The 21429-nt window shown below is 36.5% G+C and overlaps 1 protein-coding gene across 2 annotated transcripts in view; it reads left to right on the top strand.

Moving 5' to 3' along the window:
• Positions 1–21429, top strand: part of hhat (hedgehog acyltransferase) — a 35149-nt gene that overhangs the window by 11054 nt on the left and 2666 nt on the right. For both annotated transcript variants that reach the window (XM_089120380.1, XM_039693905.2), the window contains exons 6-12: positions 359–589; positions 674–836; positions 2676–2826; positions 9315–9350; positions 15745–15946; positions 16053–16197; positions 19656–19780. In XM_089120380.1, the coding sequence (XP_088976506.1) occupies positions 359–589; positions 674–836; positions 2676–2826; positions 9315–9350; positions 15745–15946; positions 16053–16197; positions 19656–19735 (1008 nt within the window). In that variant the 3' untranslated portion in view covers positions 19736–19780. The remainder of the gene's footprint in view (positions 1–358; positions 590–673; positions 837–2675; positions 2827–9314; positions 9351–15744; positions 15947–16052; positions 16198–19655; positions 19781–21429) is intronic.

Genomic DNA, 21429 nt, shown 5'->3' with positions numbered 1-21429 from the left:
TGTCGCTTCACTGTCTTCAAAACCCCTTCCATGTGGGCTTGTGGAATAGTAAAGTATCCACTAGATTTGCAATTCAGAATCTCCAGGTATTTTTTATGAATACAATGAATTTGGACATAGTCCTCACTTCATAATTTTTTAAAAAACTTACAATGTAGTAGGGAAGGAGGCGAATTCAGATGCAGGGATAGTCTTCCGGCTGCTACCAGAGCCATTTTATTTCAGGGCCTGTTCATTGTCTTGTGTTGCACATTTCATTTATTGTCTTGTAGCCACTGATTTGTTTTAGCTTCCTGTTGTTTAGCTTGGTTAATTTAAATGTTTTTGTTTTTTTCACTCTTTTTTTATCTGTCTCTAGCGTGGCTGGTGTTCTTCTGAGGACCAGTACTACCTCTTGCTCTTCAGTACTGCTGTTTGTAGTTTGCGCTGCATTAGCTTTAGTCTGGAGCTGTGCTGGAACTGCTCATCTCTACAGGATAGAGGACTAAAGACTCTAATTCCTCAGTTCTACAAGCTCACTGCCTACTGCTTCTATCATCCTCTGTTCTACAACGGACCCATCATAACCTACAGAGATTTCAGCGAACAGGTAGAAGAAAATGACGTTCATAAAAGGGTGCAGGGTCTGTTCTTTATCCAAATGTACTGTAAATGTTATTCTCTTTCTCTGCAGATAGAGAGACCGGTGTGTAAAGTGTCTTTGGTGTATGTCTTAAGCGGAATACTGCGCGTGTTTGTCTGGTGGTGTTTAGCAGAATTCATGATCCACTTCATGTACATGCACGCCATCCAGAGCAACGAAACCTACCTGGAGATGCTGCCGCACTGGGCGTTGGGTAAGTCTGTGGCTGTGTATGAATTCTTGTACTTTCATAGTATACACTGAATTCAATGAACAGCGTCTTAACCATATTTAGAGATGCAAGTGTGTAGTGTAATACACACTTCGCTATTCTACAGATATGCGTCATCCACAATATTGGCATTGTCCTTTTAAACTTTGAAGATATGCTAACAGCAACCATAAACAGTCTTCTCTGTTAAATAAGTACATTTCCATCCAAAAGTTCTGGATTGGTAAGATCTTTGAATATTTTTGACAAAATAAGTCTTATGCTCACCAAGGTTATTTTTTATTACTTTTATTATTTTATATTATTTTTATTTTATATTCAAAAATACTGTAAAAACACTGATTTTGTGACATAATATTATGATTTAAAATAACCGTTCTCTATTTTAAAATGTTATTTTTTGCAATGAGGGTAAAGCTGAATTTTTATCAGCTTTTACTCCAGTCCTCAGTTTCACGTGATTCTTCAAAAATTATTCTTGCTTAAGTTTAAATGCTTATTAGCTGCTCATGAAATATTTCTTATTATTATCAGTGTTGAAAACAGTTGTGCTACCTAATATTTTTGTGGAATTTTTTTTTCATGGTTCTTTGAGTAGAACGTTCTAAAGCATTTATTTGAAATAGAACTAATTTTAAGAATTTCAGTGTCAGTTTTGGCCAATTTACTGTATCCTTGCTGAATAAAATAATTTCTTTGAAAAAAAAAAATCTTACTGACATAAAATATTTGACTGGTTGTGTATGCCTGAGGAACAAGTTTCTTGGTATTTGCAGATCTTACATTCGAAAACAGCAAGCCTTTTCAAATTTGACGGCTCCTTGACACCTGCTGTCTTATAGCAGGAGTGTCCAAACCTGTCCCCGGAGGCGCACTGTCCTGCACAGATCAGCTCCCACCCCAATTAAATGCACCTGAACCAGCTTATCAAGGTCCCACTAAGCATACTAGAAACGTTCAGGCAGGTGTGTTGAAGCAGGACAGTTTGGATACTCTTATAGGATAACAACAAAGTGTCCAAAATCTCATGCAGTACATCATCTGCAAATTACTGTGAGCCTTTGATATTTATTAGTTTTCCGACATCATACTTTTGCGTATTTCAGAATTTATGCAGTCTGTCATTATATATGGTGTTATTTTGGGTGCTAAAGTGTTTCTAATATTATTATCATTTTGCCACGATGTTCGCAAATTATGAAACACACACACCGAGTTTTAGCCTTGTGTGTGCGCTCTTCATTGCAGAATCTTGATTTTGCACTTGCTGTCTATTGATCTGTGAAAGTTGCTGATTTGTGCTGCCTGAACTTTGATTCATAAACAGACTCTGCAAGAGAGAGCGGTCTGTGCAGCAGCACACTGGAACATCGAGTCATTATTGCCTTTTTGTACTTTTGTACAAAAAGTGCTTGCAGAAATTCGGTCCTATTTTTTTAAGGCTTTTAGCTCTGTAGCACTTGGATATGGAAAAAGACAGATGCTGTTCTCAGTTTCCACTGACACATAGAGACTGAAAAGTGAATAGGGAGATATGACTAGAAAGGATGATTGAACTAAATTATGAAACTGTTCAGAATAAAACTGAAATCTGATTAAAATCATTATATCTGTGGTTCTTCTCAGCCAGAATGGGATGAAGGGCTGAAATGTGCTTCACATACACTGCATGGCCATAAGTACTGTGTGTAGACACCTGATGTGGCTGAAGAACCCTTTCAGTAGGCTACAGATTTTTAAAGGTCACATGTCTGTGTGAGATCAAGCACATTGCCGCTTTTCTGTTTTATGTCTTGTAACCGCTCTCTTTTTCACCTGCAGGTGGTTTGGCTCTCGCGTTAGTGCAATTTTTTTACGTGAAGTATCTGGTCTTATTTGGAGCGGTGTCTCTGCTCGTCAGGTTGGACGGACTGGAGCCACCCACGTTACCACGGTGTGTCAGCATCATGTACAGCTTCACTGGAATGTGGAGGTAAATATACACACTTATGTCATCTGTCAAACTTCAAAAGGTCTGACCTGTGTCCTATGGCTGGAATGATTTCGAGGGGGTTTAACTGTCATCTGCAGTACATCTGTGAAACAGCAGGGGTCAGAGCTGCGCTACAGTTGCTTTAATTGATTTAAGCTGCGATACGATTGGAACAGATTTAAGACTCACTTACACCATCTAGAAGCACATTATTACATGAGCGTAATAAGATTCATGCTTTTTGTTTAATTTCACAAACATCTTACCTCTAACGTATGGGATTGAGTGTTGGGCTTATCTGATGAGGTGAGGGCTCTGACGTCTCGTGAGACGATGTCGAGCAGGCTCAGACATGAAGGCTTCCTCCCAAACAATTGAATTTTACTCCAAAAGCTTGAATGCCTGATGAAGGTACACAGAATTTCAACTTGAATAGTCTTTAATGGTCTCCTAGGCAACACGAATCTGGAAACAGCAGACTTTTTTAGTTAAATGTGTTTTAACACTAATTATTGCCTTCTATTTGCTTACTTTAATAAATCCATAGTACACGAAAGGACTATGGACGTACCATGCCCTTGTTTCATTTAAACACTATGGGATTTTGCATCTACTGTAAAATGATTTAATGATTTTCTACAATAACTATTTAAAGTTTTTTAAAATCACAAAAATGTGATCTATTCCTGTGATGGCAAAGCTGAATATTCAGTATAGTTATTCCAGTCTTCAATGTCACACCATCTCTCAAATCATAATAGTCTGATTTGTAACACAACAAGAATTTTTATTACATTTTTATTAATGTTAAAACAGTTGTGCTGGTTTATATTTTACAGCATTGATTGATGAATAGAATAACAGCATCTACTTGAAATATAAATATTGTAACATTTAGTGTTTTGACTGTTACTTTTGATCAATTTAATGCGTCTTTGTTGAATAAAAGTATTCAATTCTTCACAAAAATCTTACTGACTTACATGTAATGTTAATGATAAAAAATATATTTAACCTAATGACACAAAGGTTCTGAAAGCTTTTTAAGGACTTAATTTATCATTATTTTACAGTAGTAGAAACAACTAACTGTAATAACTTTACAAACTTGCTTCGCTCCATAATACAAGCAGTTTTCAGTTATTTTTCTTAACCCAGCGGATGAATAATTGTCACTCACCGAGAGTGACTCTATCTTCTGTATCCTGTGTAATTGTGCATGTTTTGAGTGTATCAGCAGATCTGCGATGCAGACATCTGCTGAAGCTCTGCGAGCCGGAAAGGTTAAGCACTAGTGTGCGTCTCTGAGTGGTGTTGAAGGTGATTGGGGTTTAGAGTGTGATGAATGAGAGCTGTAAGGAAACAGATGTATGCTGGAGACTTTAGCAGGACCTGCTGTAAGACCCCGTCTGGCTTCAATCCCACACGTAGCAACAGAGCTCAGCTCCTCTGAACCTGACAGAGCACGCACAGGCGTAACAGCTCAGCATAGCCTCAACACACTCACACACACTGATACTTTAAAATCCAACTTGCATGCTCCTGTCTGTGTTTAATGGCTCAGAACCGGATGCAACATACCACATGGAGACAGTACCCCATACTGCAGGACAGCAAAGTCTCTGATTACAGTGCAAATGTCCTACAGGGAGCGAATGAGATTGAGAACAACAGAGAGAAAGAGAGGCTGAGATGTTGCTCTTGGCTGCAGTTAAATCTGGAGATTTTCTTAGTGTGTGTATGTTTGCACTCTGCACACGTGTTTGGATGTGCGAGTATTGCTGCGTGTGCGTGTGTGTGATTTAGTATGGTCGGTTGCTATCATGGACTGGGTTTATGGCGGTTGAAAGGTTTATGGGTTGCTGTAAACACACACGCACACATTTAGCTGATTCCTGCTGATAGCTATTTGATCTATCTCAATGGATCTATTGTTTTTATGGACGCAAGGGTCTTTATTGCGGATTGATTTGTTTTCTTAATGCATGTTACTGGTCTTATTTTGATCAATTCATCAATTTTTTTTCTCTTATAAAATATGTAAGGTTCTGTTAACCCTAAACCAAGATACATAATTAATTCAATTGAAAACCGGTCAACAGCTGATGGATAAAATTAAGTTCCGCCATGAATTTTTCATGTTCGATCGCCCTTTTTTGGGGGGAAATATGTCACAATATGGTAGTGAAGTTGGTTTCAGTTTCCATTCATACATATAACTTCACACCTCTTTTATGATACACTCAAAAAATTGCTGGGTTGTTTTAACTTTTAACCCAACTTTGGGTCAAATATGGACATTTTTAACCCACGTTTGGGTTTTTCCATATTTGACCCAAAGTTGGGTTAAAACAACCCAGCATTTTTAGAGTGTATGATCTTGTGTTTTTAATTTCTGAATTTTAATCTGTTGATGTTTTTTTTTTTGGTGGGGAAGACGTGAAGTAAAACATGTCAGTTATACAACTGTCCTGATACCATAGTAAAGAAAAAAGCATGTTAAAAAATGATCAGTTATGTGCATAATTGCAAGCAAAATGTTTTTATATGACATTTTTAGAAATATGTTGCGTTAGTTCACCCAAAAATGAACGTTTTGTCTTTCCAAAACCATAAGACATTCATCTTTGGAATACTAATGGAGATATTTTTTATGAAATCTGAGTGCTATCTGTCCAATTTTGTGACATTTTGACACTTCAAAAAGGTAGAGATCATACATTTTCTAAAGAGACACAATTGCTTTATACACTGAGCAAATTTAATTGAACCATTTATTCACATGTAAACATTGATTTTTCAAAACCATATGAAGCCCTATGAATACAAAGACTGCATTTCTAAAATCTTTGAAAACAATGATTTAGAAAAAAAAAGATTTGTATTCGACCCTTTTTTGACCCTAATACTGAGCTAATGATAATGTCTTCCTTTGTCCCTAAACAACCCTCACTTATGTAACATGTTTCGATTTTTATTAGGGCATTATTTATTGCGTTCATTAAGATATTTTCCTCATGGGGACTGTTAGTGTTTTATTATCTTTTCACCTTTGGTCTCCACAATGTAGGCATAACCTCTCACACATATATGCAGTGAGAAAAAGGCCAGGTTTTATCCTGATCTCAGTTCTCTCCATCAGCTCACCTGTATTTTAATGGGATCATGAGGAAAACTCTGAGCTGTGGGAAGTGTTTACACAATGTTCCATCAGGTCTGCTTTGCCAGATGATTTCTGAAGCACAGAAGCCCTATCTGAAGGAAACAGCAGAATATTGAGTGAATTCTGTTCCAATGTGTATCTCACTTTCAGCTTCTTGAATTACCATCTGACTCACAGTTCATAAATGACATAAGACATGAGATTCCAGCTCAGTATGTTCACTGCATCTGTTTTTATAGCTCCTTGTTTAGGTGCCACACATATCTAGTAGAGTCAAATTGGCATTTCAGAGGGATTGCTTTCATAGAGATGCTTTCTTACTGTGGCATTTTAGGCCTGAAATGTGCAATCAGGCTGTGGTGTGTAATGTAGTGATTCCTAAGCAGGGAATTTAGATTTTTAGCTTTATAAAACCTATAAAATAGAATAAAAATTGGATAACTAATAAGTACGTTTTTTTGTATATTTGTGTTGACTTTTAGCAGAACTTTTACTGCTGGTAGTTTTTATGCAATTTTAACTCTGACTTAGTGTTTGTAAATGGCTACTTGAGCCTATAGTGTCGTGTAGCCAGACCTTCAGACTGACTCCATTGCAGCTTTTATTGGCCAAGGACTGCCCAGATGCCATTTGACTGACATGAAAGGAACCAATCACAGTTTGTTTTGTTCCTCGTCATGTTTAGGGGCGTGAAAATGTAACTCTGTTGTCCCTACAATAATAGATTGGTGTATAAATGTCTTGGATGTATTTTAAAGAGCATGCCACGTGTAAACACAACGACCTGCTTCTTCCATGAGGAGGCTTGGCTTCATGACAGCATTGTTTCCAGGCAGACCATTAAAGAACGTGACACGCATGTTTCCCGGAAATCCTGTAGAATGCAGATGAAGACTTTGAAACAGTGTTTCCAATTTTGTGTGCCATGTGTACCAGACGTTCAGCCAATGGTTTGTTGGCCTGACGTCTGAGGCTGAGACTAGCCCAACCGAATTCTTAGAAAAGTTTCATTGTTTTGGATGAATTGTATGTATGACAACAAATGCATTGAACAAACTGGGTTTAAGCAGTAGAGACATGCACAACTGCATGTCTCCACATAATGGTTTATTAATATAGAGTGGAATTACTTCTGCTTCATCTGTTCTCTTGGCCTTCCCAGATGACTTTATTTCCCTAGAGCTGAAGCACATTTCATCAATAGTTGCTAATGAATGCTGGGAAGAGCTGGAATGAATCAAATGGTCCTGCACAATCTGATTTAGGAGTCATTATGTATTGTAGACCCCAGACCCAATCCATCTCTCTCCAGACACTCTCTCACTTCTTTTGTTTTGTGTCTCTTTCTCCAGATGGATGTTTTTTTGTTGTGGCACTGAAGTTTTTGATAGTTTCTGTGGGCTCATGAAAACTTCATGTCAGGGCTTTCTGACGTGTTAGCAACCATCTGCTTGCATGTGACTGTTTCTCCTCATCCAAGCCGTTTTTTTTTTTTAAGCCTAGCGGCGCCAACTCTTTACTGCTGTCTCTGGGATCTGGGTTTATTTGGACTAAAATAAGCAACTGACTAAACTACATTTGAAAGCCTTATGGCCAGAAAACCGTCTGTTGGTTGGTGTCATATTCCGATTGTGGTTCCTCTAATTGGATGAGATGTTGGTTTCCAGAGAAATCCATATCATTGTCCACTTCCTCATCCATTTAAACCTTAATCCATTGTAACTGTGAATTTTTAAATAAAAATGTTGATCCATTCATTCACCCGCCCTTATCCAGGGATGAAATGTGGATAGATGGATGAAGAAAAGTGATTATAACAATAAGAGAACCTGTGGCTATAGTGATGACTTGAGGAAGTCTGTTCACACCTGCTCAGAGGAACAGGTGGAAGAGAAAGTCCTGCAGAGTAAAAAATTGAGAGTTACAAAGGGCCAAATCGATATTTTGGTCATGATGGTTTGATATAAATGACATGTCAAGGAGCGAAAGAGAAACCCTGTGTGATCAGTGAGACAAGAAAGAGCTCAATGTGGCTTTATATTGTTTGTTAGAAGCATACAGTATTGGATAAAGTTGAGATCCAAACCTGTATAGTTTTTTAAAAACCAGGCTATTTTTGTGAATTATATTTACTTAAATTCATAGTTGAATGTGATTTATTTATCTTTTATGTATGTATTTATGTATGTATGTATTAAAGGCCTTGTTTAACAGACAGGGCTTAGAATAAGCCAGGATTAGGCCTTATAGTTTAATTCAAATAATACATTTAAGTAGCTTTTTTTTGTAAAAAAAAAAAAAACAATATCGGTGTGCATCTTGGGATAAAACAATGGCACTGACATGTTTTAAGATATGTTATTTAGAAGGACATTATTTAGTTTTACTACCCTTGTGAAGTAAATGTATTTATTTACATGATTTTTATTTATTTCTTTTTTATAATTTCAATATTAAATATTTAGATAAGGACAATATTTTGAGACATTTTCCTCATGGGGAAACTATCTTTGTAAAGTAAGTGTATTTATATTTATTTTTATAATTAAAAAAAAAATAGTGATTTAATGATTAAATATTTAGAAAGGAGGTTTTTTTTTTACTGCCCTTGTGACGTGTGTGTGTGTGTGTGTGTGTGTGTGTGTGTGTGTGTGTGTGTGTGTATATATATATATATATATATATATATATATATATATGTTTTTATATACATTTTTGTGATTTTTATTTATTTAAAAAATATTTAAAATGAAGTATTATTTATTTTTACTTTATACTTTTAATATATATTTTTTTTTTTATTAAAAAAAAAACAGAACCATACCTGAACAAAATGTCATATAAACTTTGGGATAGTCTCTTTTGACTCAGGCTAGTAAAAATCTCTCTAGCATCCACCCCAGAACACCCTAGCAACTACATAGCTCACTAAAACCAATTGGAACACTTGAGCAGCCAATGCCCTGACAACCACCTGACCAGTGACACACTAGCATTGTGGTGGCAAGTTTTGCATGGTGACAGCTCAACTAGTCAAACAGCAAAACTGTTCTGGGATAAGCCGCCTTGAGAAAATGTCTCCTGGTACTACAACCGTTTCAGCAAATGCCAGCATTTGCCCCTAGAGATTCATTAAAATGGTTTCCTCAAGCATCTAATTTATGCAGATTCTCATCTTTTTTTATTTCTTTTTTTTTTGTTCTGGATGTTGACTGATTAAGCACATATTTGTGTTGTGTCATGTTCTACATAAAATGCATGTGTTTACTCAAACCATCTGTGTTTAACCACTGAAGTCACTCGTTACTGTCTTTTTGCTTTTCAGACACTTTGACGTGGGACTTTACAAATGGCTCATCAGGTACAATTCCTCAGTTTCTCTTATTTTGAGTGGGTGTACGAGAAAGAGATATTTTGTACTGCTTTGGACACTGTTTTCACTTGTTGCAAATCGAAAAGCACATGATTAATAATCATAATCAATAATTACACGTTTCGGATACATCGCTTTGGCATATAAATGAACATTCTTGCATCTATTTCCCTTTGTTCTTGCTATTCATATTTCTTTTCGGCTCTCAAGTTCTCATTGTAGTTTTTAGGAAATTTACTGAAACATAATACACAAATGAGACCTTTTATGAGGTTTATATCTGGCAGCAACATCCCTTTTTTAACAGCAAAACCATTTAAGCTGGAACATTAGCATACTAGTTGAAGATAAATGCAAAATTACACAATTATCCGTCAAAAAGAAGAATGTTGCATTGTTATGCTTAATGCCATTAAGGTTCAGTTTCTTAATGCATTTATGATATGTGACAATGTGATCTGCAGATTTAGTGCAGTGGGAAAGACTGATAAATAAAGAAACTAATTACACCAAATTACTCATTTACATTTAAATATACATGCAAATCAGTTAATTACATATTTTGGCTCAAAATGATCCAATTTTATGCTGATGAGCTTCATAATATAGGGTGTGTTCCACATAAGCCATCGCTGTTACTGCAAACTGGCAGCCTATAATGAACAGTTTATATTACAGCAAAACACAATGGATAAATTGGGCACTGGTCATGATTGGTCACCCAAGAGTCCAGAAACACGACTCGGCTCAGTCTCTCATCGGCTCATTTTTTTTAAAGAAGTAGTTCTCATTTTATGCCAAATACTGCTTGCTTTTTCTGTGATTTGGTTTGGACTGATTGGCAGAATATTACCAGTTTGATGTTGCCTTTTCCATGCCGTGCTAAAATATGTTTTAGATTTGTTGTGATATTTGAAATGCAGTTGCTTTTTTCATCAGGTATTGGTTCCAAAAATACCTGGTGTCTTAGAATATCCGAGTCTCTGGCAATTCCTTAATGTTACAGACATTATAAACAGCTGTTTATCTGTAAAAATGTTATAATGTCTGTTGAATAGGAATAGAAAGTTCAGTTCTGATAGTTACTATTATTATTATTATTATAAATGGCGCTTGACTTGCTGCTACATTATGTGCTGATAGCATGTAATGTTGGTGATGAAGCGATTTCCAATATTATGTGTTTTATACGTCTTTGTACTGTATACGCCTCCATTTCTTTAGTTAGCATGAGTGGTCACTTTCCTGGACAGACAAGTCAGACAAATAATTCTCCAGAGCAGCTGGACAGATGTTTTCAAGCATGCCACTTTTGCTTTAATGATATTTTTCTTTGTGTATAAATACTGTCGGGGACTAGAATAGGTTGGAAAGCCTATTGGAATATGGAAACCCTTTAAAAAAAAACCTCTTCAGCTCCTGGCGTAACCTTGTATGCTCAGCTGTTGCGTTTCCTGACAGTTATTCATATTCTAATGTCCTTCAGCTGTATGGAGCGATCATTGTGGAGGTTTTGGAGAGAGGGCCCAGGTTGTGTTTTTTTCTGTGCTGGGTTTGGTATTGTCAGTCTTTGGCAGGGCTGCGATCTCCACAGACAAAAGATGTTTGATCAGGGTTGTATTAGCATGTATTTAGCGCGAAGAGCGTCTTATTCTATCAAATATTGGAAATTCGCCAGTCTGTGTGAATATGTACATTGGGAATGAATATGAAATGTGATGCTGCTTGGGCCAATAACGCAGACCCAGAAGTCCATACATTATTTCTTTTATTTGAGAACATCAGGGCAAGTGACAAGACACGTGTCCTGTCCTGCTGTAAATTGTGTTTATGAAGCTTCTTACAGAAGAAAAGAAATCCAAAAAGAACGAGTAAATGCTGTATCAGCCCGAGGCCACAACCCACAACAAATCTTCACGCACTAGCATCACAGATCTATTAAAGGGATGCATGATATATCCATACTATATTTAGGGCCCTATATTAATTCCGATTTATTTTTTCTCAAATTTCTGATTTTTAATGGCTTGATTAAATTGTAATAATAAAAAAGATGCCCTAGTTATTTATCTGTATATACATACACACACACTCCTGGGCTCAGGAATAAGAAAAATGGGCCAATCCCATTGGCTAAACAAAATGATTCAATACTAAGCTTTTAACATTGTAAACCACATATTATTGGTCAGGAAATTAGCACAATTTAATCAAATGCCCTAATACATGGGAAGTTGGAGTGATGAATCACAATGAGTTGCATGGTGTTACTCCAGAGCAGAATCTTCAGAAATCTGCAGCGAAATTTAATAATTGCATCTCTAACACGATGAAGCATGCAGGAAGAGGAGCCTTTTTAGCTGCTGGTATTGGTGAACTGATTCACTGTGAAAAGTAATAGAATGCTTAAAGTACATGAGAATATTTTAGGGTTGCTTGCTTTCCACAAATGAGAAGTTATGTAAAGAGAAATGATCAAATGTTATTTTTCAACAAGACAATGCTCCTGCCAAACTTGCAAAAATAACCAAGACGTGGCTTAAGTTGAGAACAAGTCCATCAGGCTCATGTTTTGGACTGGTCAGAGTCCAGATTTGAACCATATAGTTAATATTCGGTCTCGCATTAAACTCATGAATTTTTCAACTACTCATGAACAGTTTGACTGACTCCTCTTCCTGTAAAAAGCTGTCTGCAATACTTACAGTATTTGTGCAGTTATTGATAATTTTCCTTACCAGTGATTTAAAATGGTTAAGACCATTAATAGACTACTAAATATTTGGCTATTTTTGGCTTGGCCCTAAATTACCCCCTTAGTACCATAACATAAACTAATGATCGCCTTATGTATTAAGCAGACTTTTAGTAATACATATTTTGCGTCCCACAATACTTGTTCACAATAAATAAATCTTCAATACTGTTCATTATGAGTTGACTTTTTGAGTATTATAAATAAGACATCCATCCCATTTGCCTTATATCAGTTTAACTTTACTTTCTACAGCTCCCCAAATTGTAATTGTCCCTTTGCTCCCTGAATCAGAAAGCTGAGAGAATAAGCACTTGCATACTTTTCAAGCTGGAACTTTGAGTCTGAATCTGAGTATGTTCAGTATTTGAGTATGATTAATTATCCCTTTATTGCGAACAGAAAATCAAAAACATCTCCGTCTCATTCCAAGTGTGTCTTTTCCATATTTCTCTCTCTCTCTCTCTCTCTCTCTCTCTCTCTCTCTCTCTCTCTCTCTCTCTCTCTCTCTCTCTCTCTCTCTCTCTCTCTCTCTCTCTCTCTCTCTCTTTGTTAAATGTGTAGTGATTGCATTGTGGCAGGGAGAGCTGATCTGCATAATTGGAGTGTGAATGTGGGCTGTGTATGTGTGTGTGAGTGAGTGTTGCAAAGTGCATTTGGAGAGATCTTAATGTGCTTTTAAATGTGCAGTAATTGTGAAGAGCTGAGTTTTGGAGTGAGGAGATGTGGGAGAGGATCTTGTGACTCACCGCTGATCTTAAAGCATCCACAGACACATGCCGCGCACCCCTCCTGTCGCGCTATTGTCTGCTTGAACGCCTCGCTTTTAGCCTGTTGAGTGTCATCTCCTATCTATTGAAATGTGCTCACAACAATCAAATCAAAGACACCGTTCATATGAGCTTATATAAGGGCGAGAGAGGGCTGAGATTATACTGCGGTGGTCACAGAGCCAGAACGAGACCTTATTGTTTCTGTTCATAATGAAAATGCGCCCATAAACACTTTTCTCAGCAGGGCAACGTCTACGCTTGGGCTTTACAAAGCAGCTTAACAAAAGAAATCAAAAAAGAATGCAAGATCCACTGCGATTGCGTGGTATATACCTGATCATGTACTGAAAAAGTAGCCTACCTTGGTACCAAAATGTACCATGTTACTATATCATCATTTTGCGGATTTCAATACCTTACCTGGACAATAATTCAGTTCAGGAAGTGTGATATGAATGTAATGTGATTTAAGTAAGTGGGTGTTTAAGTGCATTTTGCTGAATTTAACTTTAAACATCCCATTTGAACTTGATTTACAAATGAACTACAAAATGAAATAGTTAGCAAAAGAAAGATTATTTTACACCTTTTTTGTGGCAGACTTAATTATCACAAAAAGTATGAAATATCCTATTCATGTAGAAATATTGGTAACGCTTCCTTTTACAGTACAGTACTTACAGTGTACTTACCTAGAAAGTACTGGCTAATATAAGGTAAGTACATGAAACGGGGTAGGTTTAGGCGTAGGTTCAGGGTTAGTACTAGTTATTACCCAGTAATTGTAGTTACTAAAATAAGTACATAGTATTTACATGGGTAACTGGACTGTAAAAGGAAGCGTTACCGAAATATTAATGGGAAGCTTATTAGATGACAATTGAAAAACATGATGTAGAAATATTGAGGGACGCCAATGAGACAACATTCTTTCAGTATCAGCAGACAGAAAACACCATTCAAGCTGAAAACTTTTAAAGTAAAACAAAACATTTAAAGTTATGTAAATGATGAAAGCTCCGCGTGGTTTCTCGGTTTGATGGATTTGAGCAACCATAAACGATGCAAAACAGGCATTTTGAATATATTATTGCTTCATTTGTAGAAAATTGCTTCCTGCCCTCCATATGTATTATATTAGGTCCCCTTTAATGCATTTTGCATTTTAAAGTGTATTTTTTTCCTGTGATGACTAAGCTGAATTTTCAGCATCATTACTCCAGTCTCCAGTGTCACATGATCTCTCAAAAATAATTTTAATATGCTGATTTGCTGCTCAAGAAACATTTCTTATTATTATCAATTTTGAAAACTTTAATAAAAAAAAAACTTTGATAAATATAAAGCTCAAGAAGAAGTACCTATAGTTCTGGCATGAAAAGATAGTGCATGCTAAGTCCCTGACTCATTTGTTAGCGATCACATCATTATCTACATAATACAGCTAATTGGTCGCTGTTGCATACGCGTCCAATGAGTTGTGGCTCAATATTCAAACAAATATCGAGGTGTTGCTGGTAGCTGTATGCAACATGCTTTCAGAAACCCTCCCCTTTCCCCTGCTCCACCTCTATAGATCAGCTATGGGGATTTATTCATGTATGTCACATGTGCAGCTGTAGAATATCAATGTATTGGCATTAGCAAGTCGCTGGAGCACATCTATACCGCCAAGACCACATACATTCTCCTGAGAGTTGTCATGATAGAACAGCATTTAATTGAAATAGAAATCTTTTGTATAATGTAAATATATTTACTGTAACCTTTGAGCAAATGAATGCATGAAGAGTTCAGATGCAAAAGCCTCTAAGTGCCATTTGAAATTTTCTTCTAAAATGATCATTTTTATCAAGCTTGTATATTTCAGTTCAGTAATTTCACTTAAATGGCAATGAAGATTACCTATTAATTGTCATTTAAGTGAAATTACTGAACTTAAATATACAAGCTTGATAAAAAATGGTCATTTTAGAAGAAAATTTAAAATGGCATTTAGAGGCTTTTGCATCTGAACTCTTCGCATCTTTTCTGAATAAAAGTATTAATTTTGTTCAAAAAATATTTTTGGAATGATAGTGTATATGCTTAAAAAAACACTTTGCCAAAATAAAAATTCTCTGAAATTCTCTGATGACACAATTTTTCTTCAAGTACTGCAAGTTTTGTTTTAAGAATATTAATTTTGCTGGAAAACCAGACTTATTCAGAGCATAATATATCTTCTCTCTTATTGTATTATGAAACTGTTAACAAGCCTTTTCAGTAAGTCCAATTAACATATCAGTAAATCCACAAAAACCCATCTATCCTATTAGCGGTCCTATAGAGAAGAGAAAGACACATGAATGTTGAAGAATAAAAATAGCGCAGAGATTTTTAAGTGAGATAAAATAAAGCACAGTTGATCTTTTTTTCCTTGATCTCTATACATGCGCTGTCAGCTGGAGCCGTGGTCAAGAGCTAATCTTATCCTCTTCACTATCTCTCTCTCTCACACAGACACACACAGATGAGTCAAGTTCTCCACTATCCCAACAGCCTCATTAGAACAGATTGGTGCTCTCTCAGCCCTGAAATCGAAACTCTACTATACTGCTGTAGAGAAAGATCAGGTTTAGTTCAGAATTCTCTCTCTCTCCTGCTGTCATTATTATTAGGGGAGCGGTAGCAGTTTTACAGACAGTATCATCTTTTTTTCACACACAGAGTGTATACCCCCTTAACAAACACATTAAATAATGGCTTGATGCAAAAAGGCTTTTTGAAGGGTTAAGGGTTTATTAAAACAACTTAATTGTTAATTGGAAACAATTTTTTAGTTGTTCGTGTGTGTTTTTGTGTGTGCTTTTAGGTACATATATGTGCCGCTGGGAGGCTCACGTCATGGTGTGTTCAGGAAGATTGTCTCCACTGCGCTGGCGTTCGGGTTTGTGTGTTTCTGGCATGGTTGCCATGACTACCTTCAGTACTGGGCCCTCCTGAACTGGATCGGGGTCTTGGCGGAGAATGTTCTCGCTCTCCTCTTCTCCTCTCGTCCTCTTCATCACACTATTGTGAGTTCACACAAAACCTCTCTTGTTAAGTATCGGCTTTAGATGAAGATCATAAGGTCACTCAATAAATGCCACATAATAACAAGCATTCGTGGGCTGGTCTTAGGTGTGCTGTCTATCACCTCGGATGCAGAGGCGTGGCCTAGCTCTAATCTCCGCCCTCTCCACGGCTCTTCTGATTCTGTCCAATCTGTTATTTTTGGGCGGGATCCATGTGGGTAGAATCTTCTGGAAAAGGGTGTTTGTCCAAGGTGGGTCATTTAAATGTATGCATTCTCTAACAGATTATCATTTCGAAAAGTAGTATGCATACCTTTGGTAACATATTCTTTTCAAAAAATGTACTTATGAACAGAATGTAAGGTTTTTGGACTCTTAATTAAATGTTATTTACAGTCAAATGAAAATGTATTAGTTTAAATATATATCAAAGTGTATTCATTGATTTTCAACCCGCTTTGTATTGGTACTCTGTCGGTAGTATATTGAGTGATTTATGTGCCCATTAAACGACAGTGTTGGTTAACCTGCAACACCCCTTTAATATCGGGTTTATATCCGTTTTGCGAAAACACATTTATGTGACGTGTAAATGGAGTCGTTTTTATAAATCAGATAGCTATTCGATCTGAGAAAAGTGGCCAGGTATAAACAACCCCTTGGATATTTTACTTACAAGAGACAATGTTTGCTGCACACGTGGTGTGCTTTTAGTGCAAATACTGTGTGTCAGGATCCCACAATTTATCCATTCTTCCAGCTGATGTTTCACATCTTATTGCCTTTGTCCTTAAACGCTCGTTTTTTTGGGGTCAACAGCTTATCAAAACTTAGTTTTTGATTTTCAGCTTGTTTGCTGTACACCCTTTCACAAAGCAGCTTTTAGATGGTTTTTTTTTGTTATAAGTCAGAAATAACAAGCTGGCAGCTTCACGCAATACAAAGTCAATGGAGACGGTTGGATTGTTTTCGGGTTATGATGACGTGTGTCGCTCTGTCTCTAAACATTCTGTGATTGTGATTTTATGCTGCTTCAGATTTGGTTTTTGTGCTGCCTTTTCTGTGGAAAGATTTCTTTGAGGCAAAGATTGGAAAGCTAAGGGCGGGTGAATGTCTGTCTGGAAGTTCTAGAAACGTCTATTTATCTATTTGCCACCACCATGAATCCCGCAGAGACTTAAGAACGGACACCATGGTATCATTCATTCTTGACATCTCTGAAAGGTAGCCATGCTGCTCCCACCCACCCCCTACAGCAACTGTCAGTCAGACTCTGACCCAAAGGTTTTGAGGAGCAGCAGGGTGCTGGGCACAGACAATCACAGAACCCTGAAGTTATTTATTACTTTGTTCATTTAGTTCGCCATTTATTATAAGAACCATATCCTACTACTTTACATTTGTTACATTAATTAAACTTATTTACATTTGCATTATTTTTGACCATTTGAAGTAATTCAGATCATTTTTGGCACCCTTGATAAATATGAAAAAGAAGCCTGTGAAAATAAAACTGCATTGTTAATATTTTTTGACCTTTTATTCAAGAAAATCACAAAAATATAACCTTCTGAAGTAAAACAATTGAAAATATGGTCATTTGTTTCATTATGAAATCAAACAAATTCTCTAATACACATTGGACACAATTAATGGCCCCCTTTTATTAAACAAAATAGCAGGAAATATTAAAAATTGTGAGATATAAACACGCAATTCTGACTTTTTACTTGTGATTGCCGTGTTTATATCTTGCTATTCTGATTTTATAATTTGTAAGTCTGACAACTTTTCTCAGAATTGTGAGATATAAACTTGCAATTGTGAGTTAATAAAGCCCAATTCTGCTAAAAAACTCGCAAATGTGAGGAAAAAGTCACAATTGTGAGCTAAAAAGTCTCTATTACCTTTTTTATTTTTTATTCTGTGGCGGGAACAAACTTCCATAGTATTTTTACACAGACAAAATTAGACATAACACACACTACCTCTGATCTCCTTAATTTTCTATCCCAACTTTTTTGTAGACTTTTGCTTCATTGCAGTGTTTTGTGTTCGTGACAAAATGCATTTAGTGGCCGAGGTTATGACTCTAGTCTAGCACCTGAAGGACAATGAGGTGTACCAAATGTAATCCACAACCCCCTTCTTTCATTTTGCTCTTATTTACTTTTGGTTCCATCCTTCTGTTCTTGTCCCTGATGGGACTAGGCAAGTCTTTATAATGAACCCACCAGAGACACACACACACACACACACCTGTCTGGTGTGTTTTAACAGCTTCGGGCTCTTGGTGGACATGTTGAGGGGAGCCGTAAGCTCTCCTCATATATATAGCCTATGACATATATTGTCTGTCACTGATAATAATTTGGAAATAATTATATAATATAATATATATCAATGATAAATTGAAAATATATAATAATTTGAAAATTATTTAACATCTTGCATTATTTGCATCTTTTATAAATGACAAATGGGAGTAACACAAGCAAAATCAATTAATCCAAGGCAGGGAGTATGTAACACAAGTACGGCTATACCATAACACTATCCATAAGTATTAGAGAGGAGCAGACATATAAGTACATTAAGTGAAGTGCTTCCGGAAAAGGTGTTTCTTCAGCCGTTTTTGAAGATCATAATGGGTTCTGCTGTTCAGGTGGAGTTTGGAAGGTTATTTTACCACTGGGGTATAGTGAGTGTAAAGGTTTTAGAAAGTGACCCATGCCAATATATACGGCTGTTCATTTACTGACTGCAGGGGGCGAATGTAAATGAGTGAATACACCCCTGTGGTCTAATAAGATTTCATATTATATAACTGTTAATCTGGGTGAGGTTATAAATCAGAAATGATCCCTGTATACTGCAGTAATCTCATGCAAATGCTGCTACATCAGCAATTCTATACAGACTTCCATGTGCGTGTAAATTTTGAAATTGCAAGGCTCCAAGATGCGACTATAGACAAAAAAAAAAAAACTATGTAGACAGTCTGCTTTGTTTCAGTCCATATGCTCAATTGGACCGGGAAGCCTTCATGTAAACACTTAATTCGATCCAACTGAGCTCATTTTAAAATAAATTTCAATTGGAAGGGGTGGTGTAGGCCTGAAATAATCTGATCAATATGTTTATATATAAATAATTTATAAATTAAGTACTTGAAATAGTTGAAAACAGGTGCAGACATACAGTATGTCATCTTAACTTTTTAGATATGTCATCAAGGCTATGATTCGTGAACCATTAACTCTTATTAACAAGTGTAACAATGGATTTTTTGGCCTATCAAATTTTGTGATTGTATTAGGTGCTGTAGTAACGATAGGGTTAAAGGTGCTGTATTTTGTTTTTACTGTACTAAAGCATAAATATACCATAATCTGTTACAAACATGCTAAGTTCACATACTTGTGTCTCCGAAAAACAATGCTACAGCCAGTTATTCTACTTTGAAGTGTGTGTTCTGGGTCAGCTCAGAATGTCTGTTTTTGTCCCGCCCACAGCCAATTTACCCAATAGTGTTTCTGTGTCTGTCCAAATACTGTTCAGGTACCTCAGGGAATTGACAAATCCAGATACAGCCTCACTTCCTGTTTGGTGTCTGCTAATTATCTTGTTTGTAGGCTTTACAATTCAAACCATAATATTCTTCCAGCTTACCTTTTTGTACCATTCAAACTCTTTTTTTCTCTAATAGGCTGGTCTTCTGTGGCCGTTCCAGTGGTTGCTTTCCTCTATTGCTTTGCTCAAGTTGGTATTGAGTGGGACATGAGATGACAACACCGCTCAGGGTGGAATCATGGGAAGGCAGAAAACACTATGGTACTTAAAGTTTTACAAATGTTTCGACCAGTCACAATGTGGACAACTATAACATGATTCTTTTCAACTCCTCCAATATCATATGTTTGTTTAGCTATGCTGTATTTGAACAGTGTGTGTGTGAGAGAGAGAAAATTAAGAGGTGTGAATGCTCCAGGTGTGTGTTTGATGGTTAATCCTGGATTATTTATGAGTTTTGTCTGAACACTGATGGTGACACATGTGTCTGATCATCGGCCAGGATACAGCCTGACCATTGCTCTCGCTCTCTTCCTGTCCATCTGTGTATGTTTCCATCCTCAGGTCCATTTTGTCCCTCTGATCTTTCTTGTCCTGATAGGTCTTGTCTTATTCATTCTCTCTTTCTCCTTGTGTATCTACACTTCAATCCTCTTACTAACAGCTCAAGCTGCTCTTGGTTAATTAGATCAGCGATCTGCTAGCCTGAAGTTTCTCCTTTATTAGAAAGCGGTAAGACGTGCTTGTGTGTTTCAGTGTTAGAAGGGATTACACTTTAAAGAGCTTTATCTCTGCAGTGTACCTTTATCAGCATCAGATTATCAGCATCACTTTCATAATCCCTTCACTAAATCTCTCTCTCAAGTTAGATTTTAGTGTGCTTTATTGGCATTACCATATGCTTAAATGTACATGTTGCCACCGCAGCATAAAAGCAAAGAGAAATTTTGCAATACAAAAGAATATTGCAAGTTAACAAATATATAAATGTAAATAATTATTATTATAGTATATATTATTAAAAGTAATTAATCGATTTTGCTGTGATTGCAATCCCTGTCTCTTTCTCGGTTATATGATGTTATTTTAGTAGATGGAAGGGCATGTGTGACCTGCCCTTTCTGTGGGTCAGCTGAAATTGCTTACTGACACCACACATTACACAGGTCCTTAATGTGCCCCCTTAAATATTATCAAAGGTGGCTGTACAAAATAAATCTGCATTGTTTATCCTTTTGATATTTTTTTTTTAAATTAAAGAATTGACAGTGGGGGGAAATCACATTTTGAAATAAATGTTTTTCTCCAAAACACAATGGAAACAATTATTTGCCCCTTTTATTAAATACTTTTTGCAACCTCCTTTTGCCAAGATAACAGCTCCTATAATGCTTTGTTTGGTAAACACCTGACAAGAAATCAGAGACCATTTTTCCATACAAAATCTCTCCAGATCTTTCAGATTCTCAGATCCATGATTGGCACTTCATTTTCTATAGGGTTCAGGTCAGGGACTGGGATGGCCATTTCAGATGTGCTCAGTGGCCCATTTTTGTTTTGATTTTGATGTTTGTTTTTGGATCACTGTCCTGTTGGAAGAGCCAAACATGGCCCATGATAAGATTTCTAGCAGAGGTTGTCAGGTTTTGTTTTTTATCTGTTGGTATTTGAATCCATGATGCCATGTATCTGAACAAGATGTCCAGGAACTCTGGCAGAAAATTAGGCCCACAGTATTAAAGATACAGCAGAGTATTTCATTTTACACGAACCAATCCCATATTAAGTGTTTGCTGCCAAAAAGCTTTTTTTTTTCATCTGTCCATAGAACGTTTGAAAATTAACTGACATTACTGGAACTTCAAACTCCTGGACGTCTTGTTCAGATACATGAATAGAATATTATATAT

Source organism: Pimephales promelas, chromosome 15, assembly GCF_988280905.1.
Source record: "Pimephales promelas chromosome 15, fPimPro1.hap1.1, whole genome shotgun sequence".
In the NCBI taxonomy this organism is placed as follows: domain Eukaryota; kingdom Metazoa; phylum Chordata; class Actinopteri; order Cypriniformes; family Leuciscidae; genus Pimephales; species Pimephales promelas.
The sequence above is the reverse complement of the archived record's forward strand: the minus strand, read 5'-3'. Positions and strand labels throughout refer to the sequence as shown.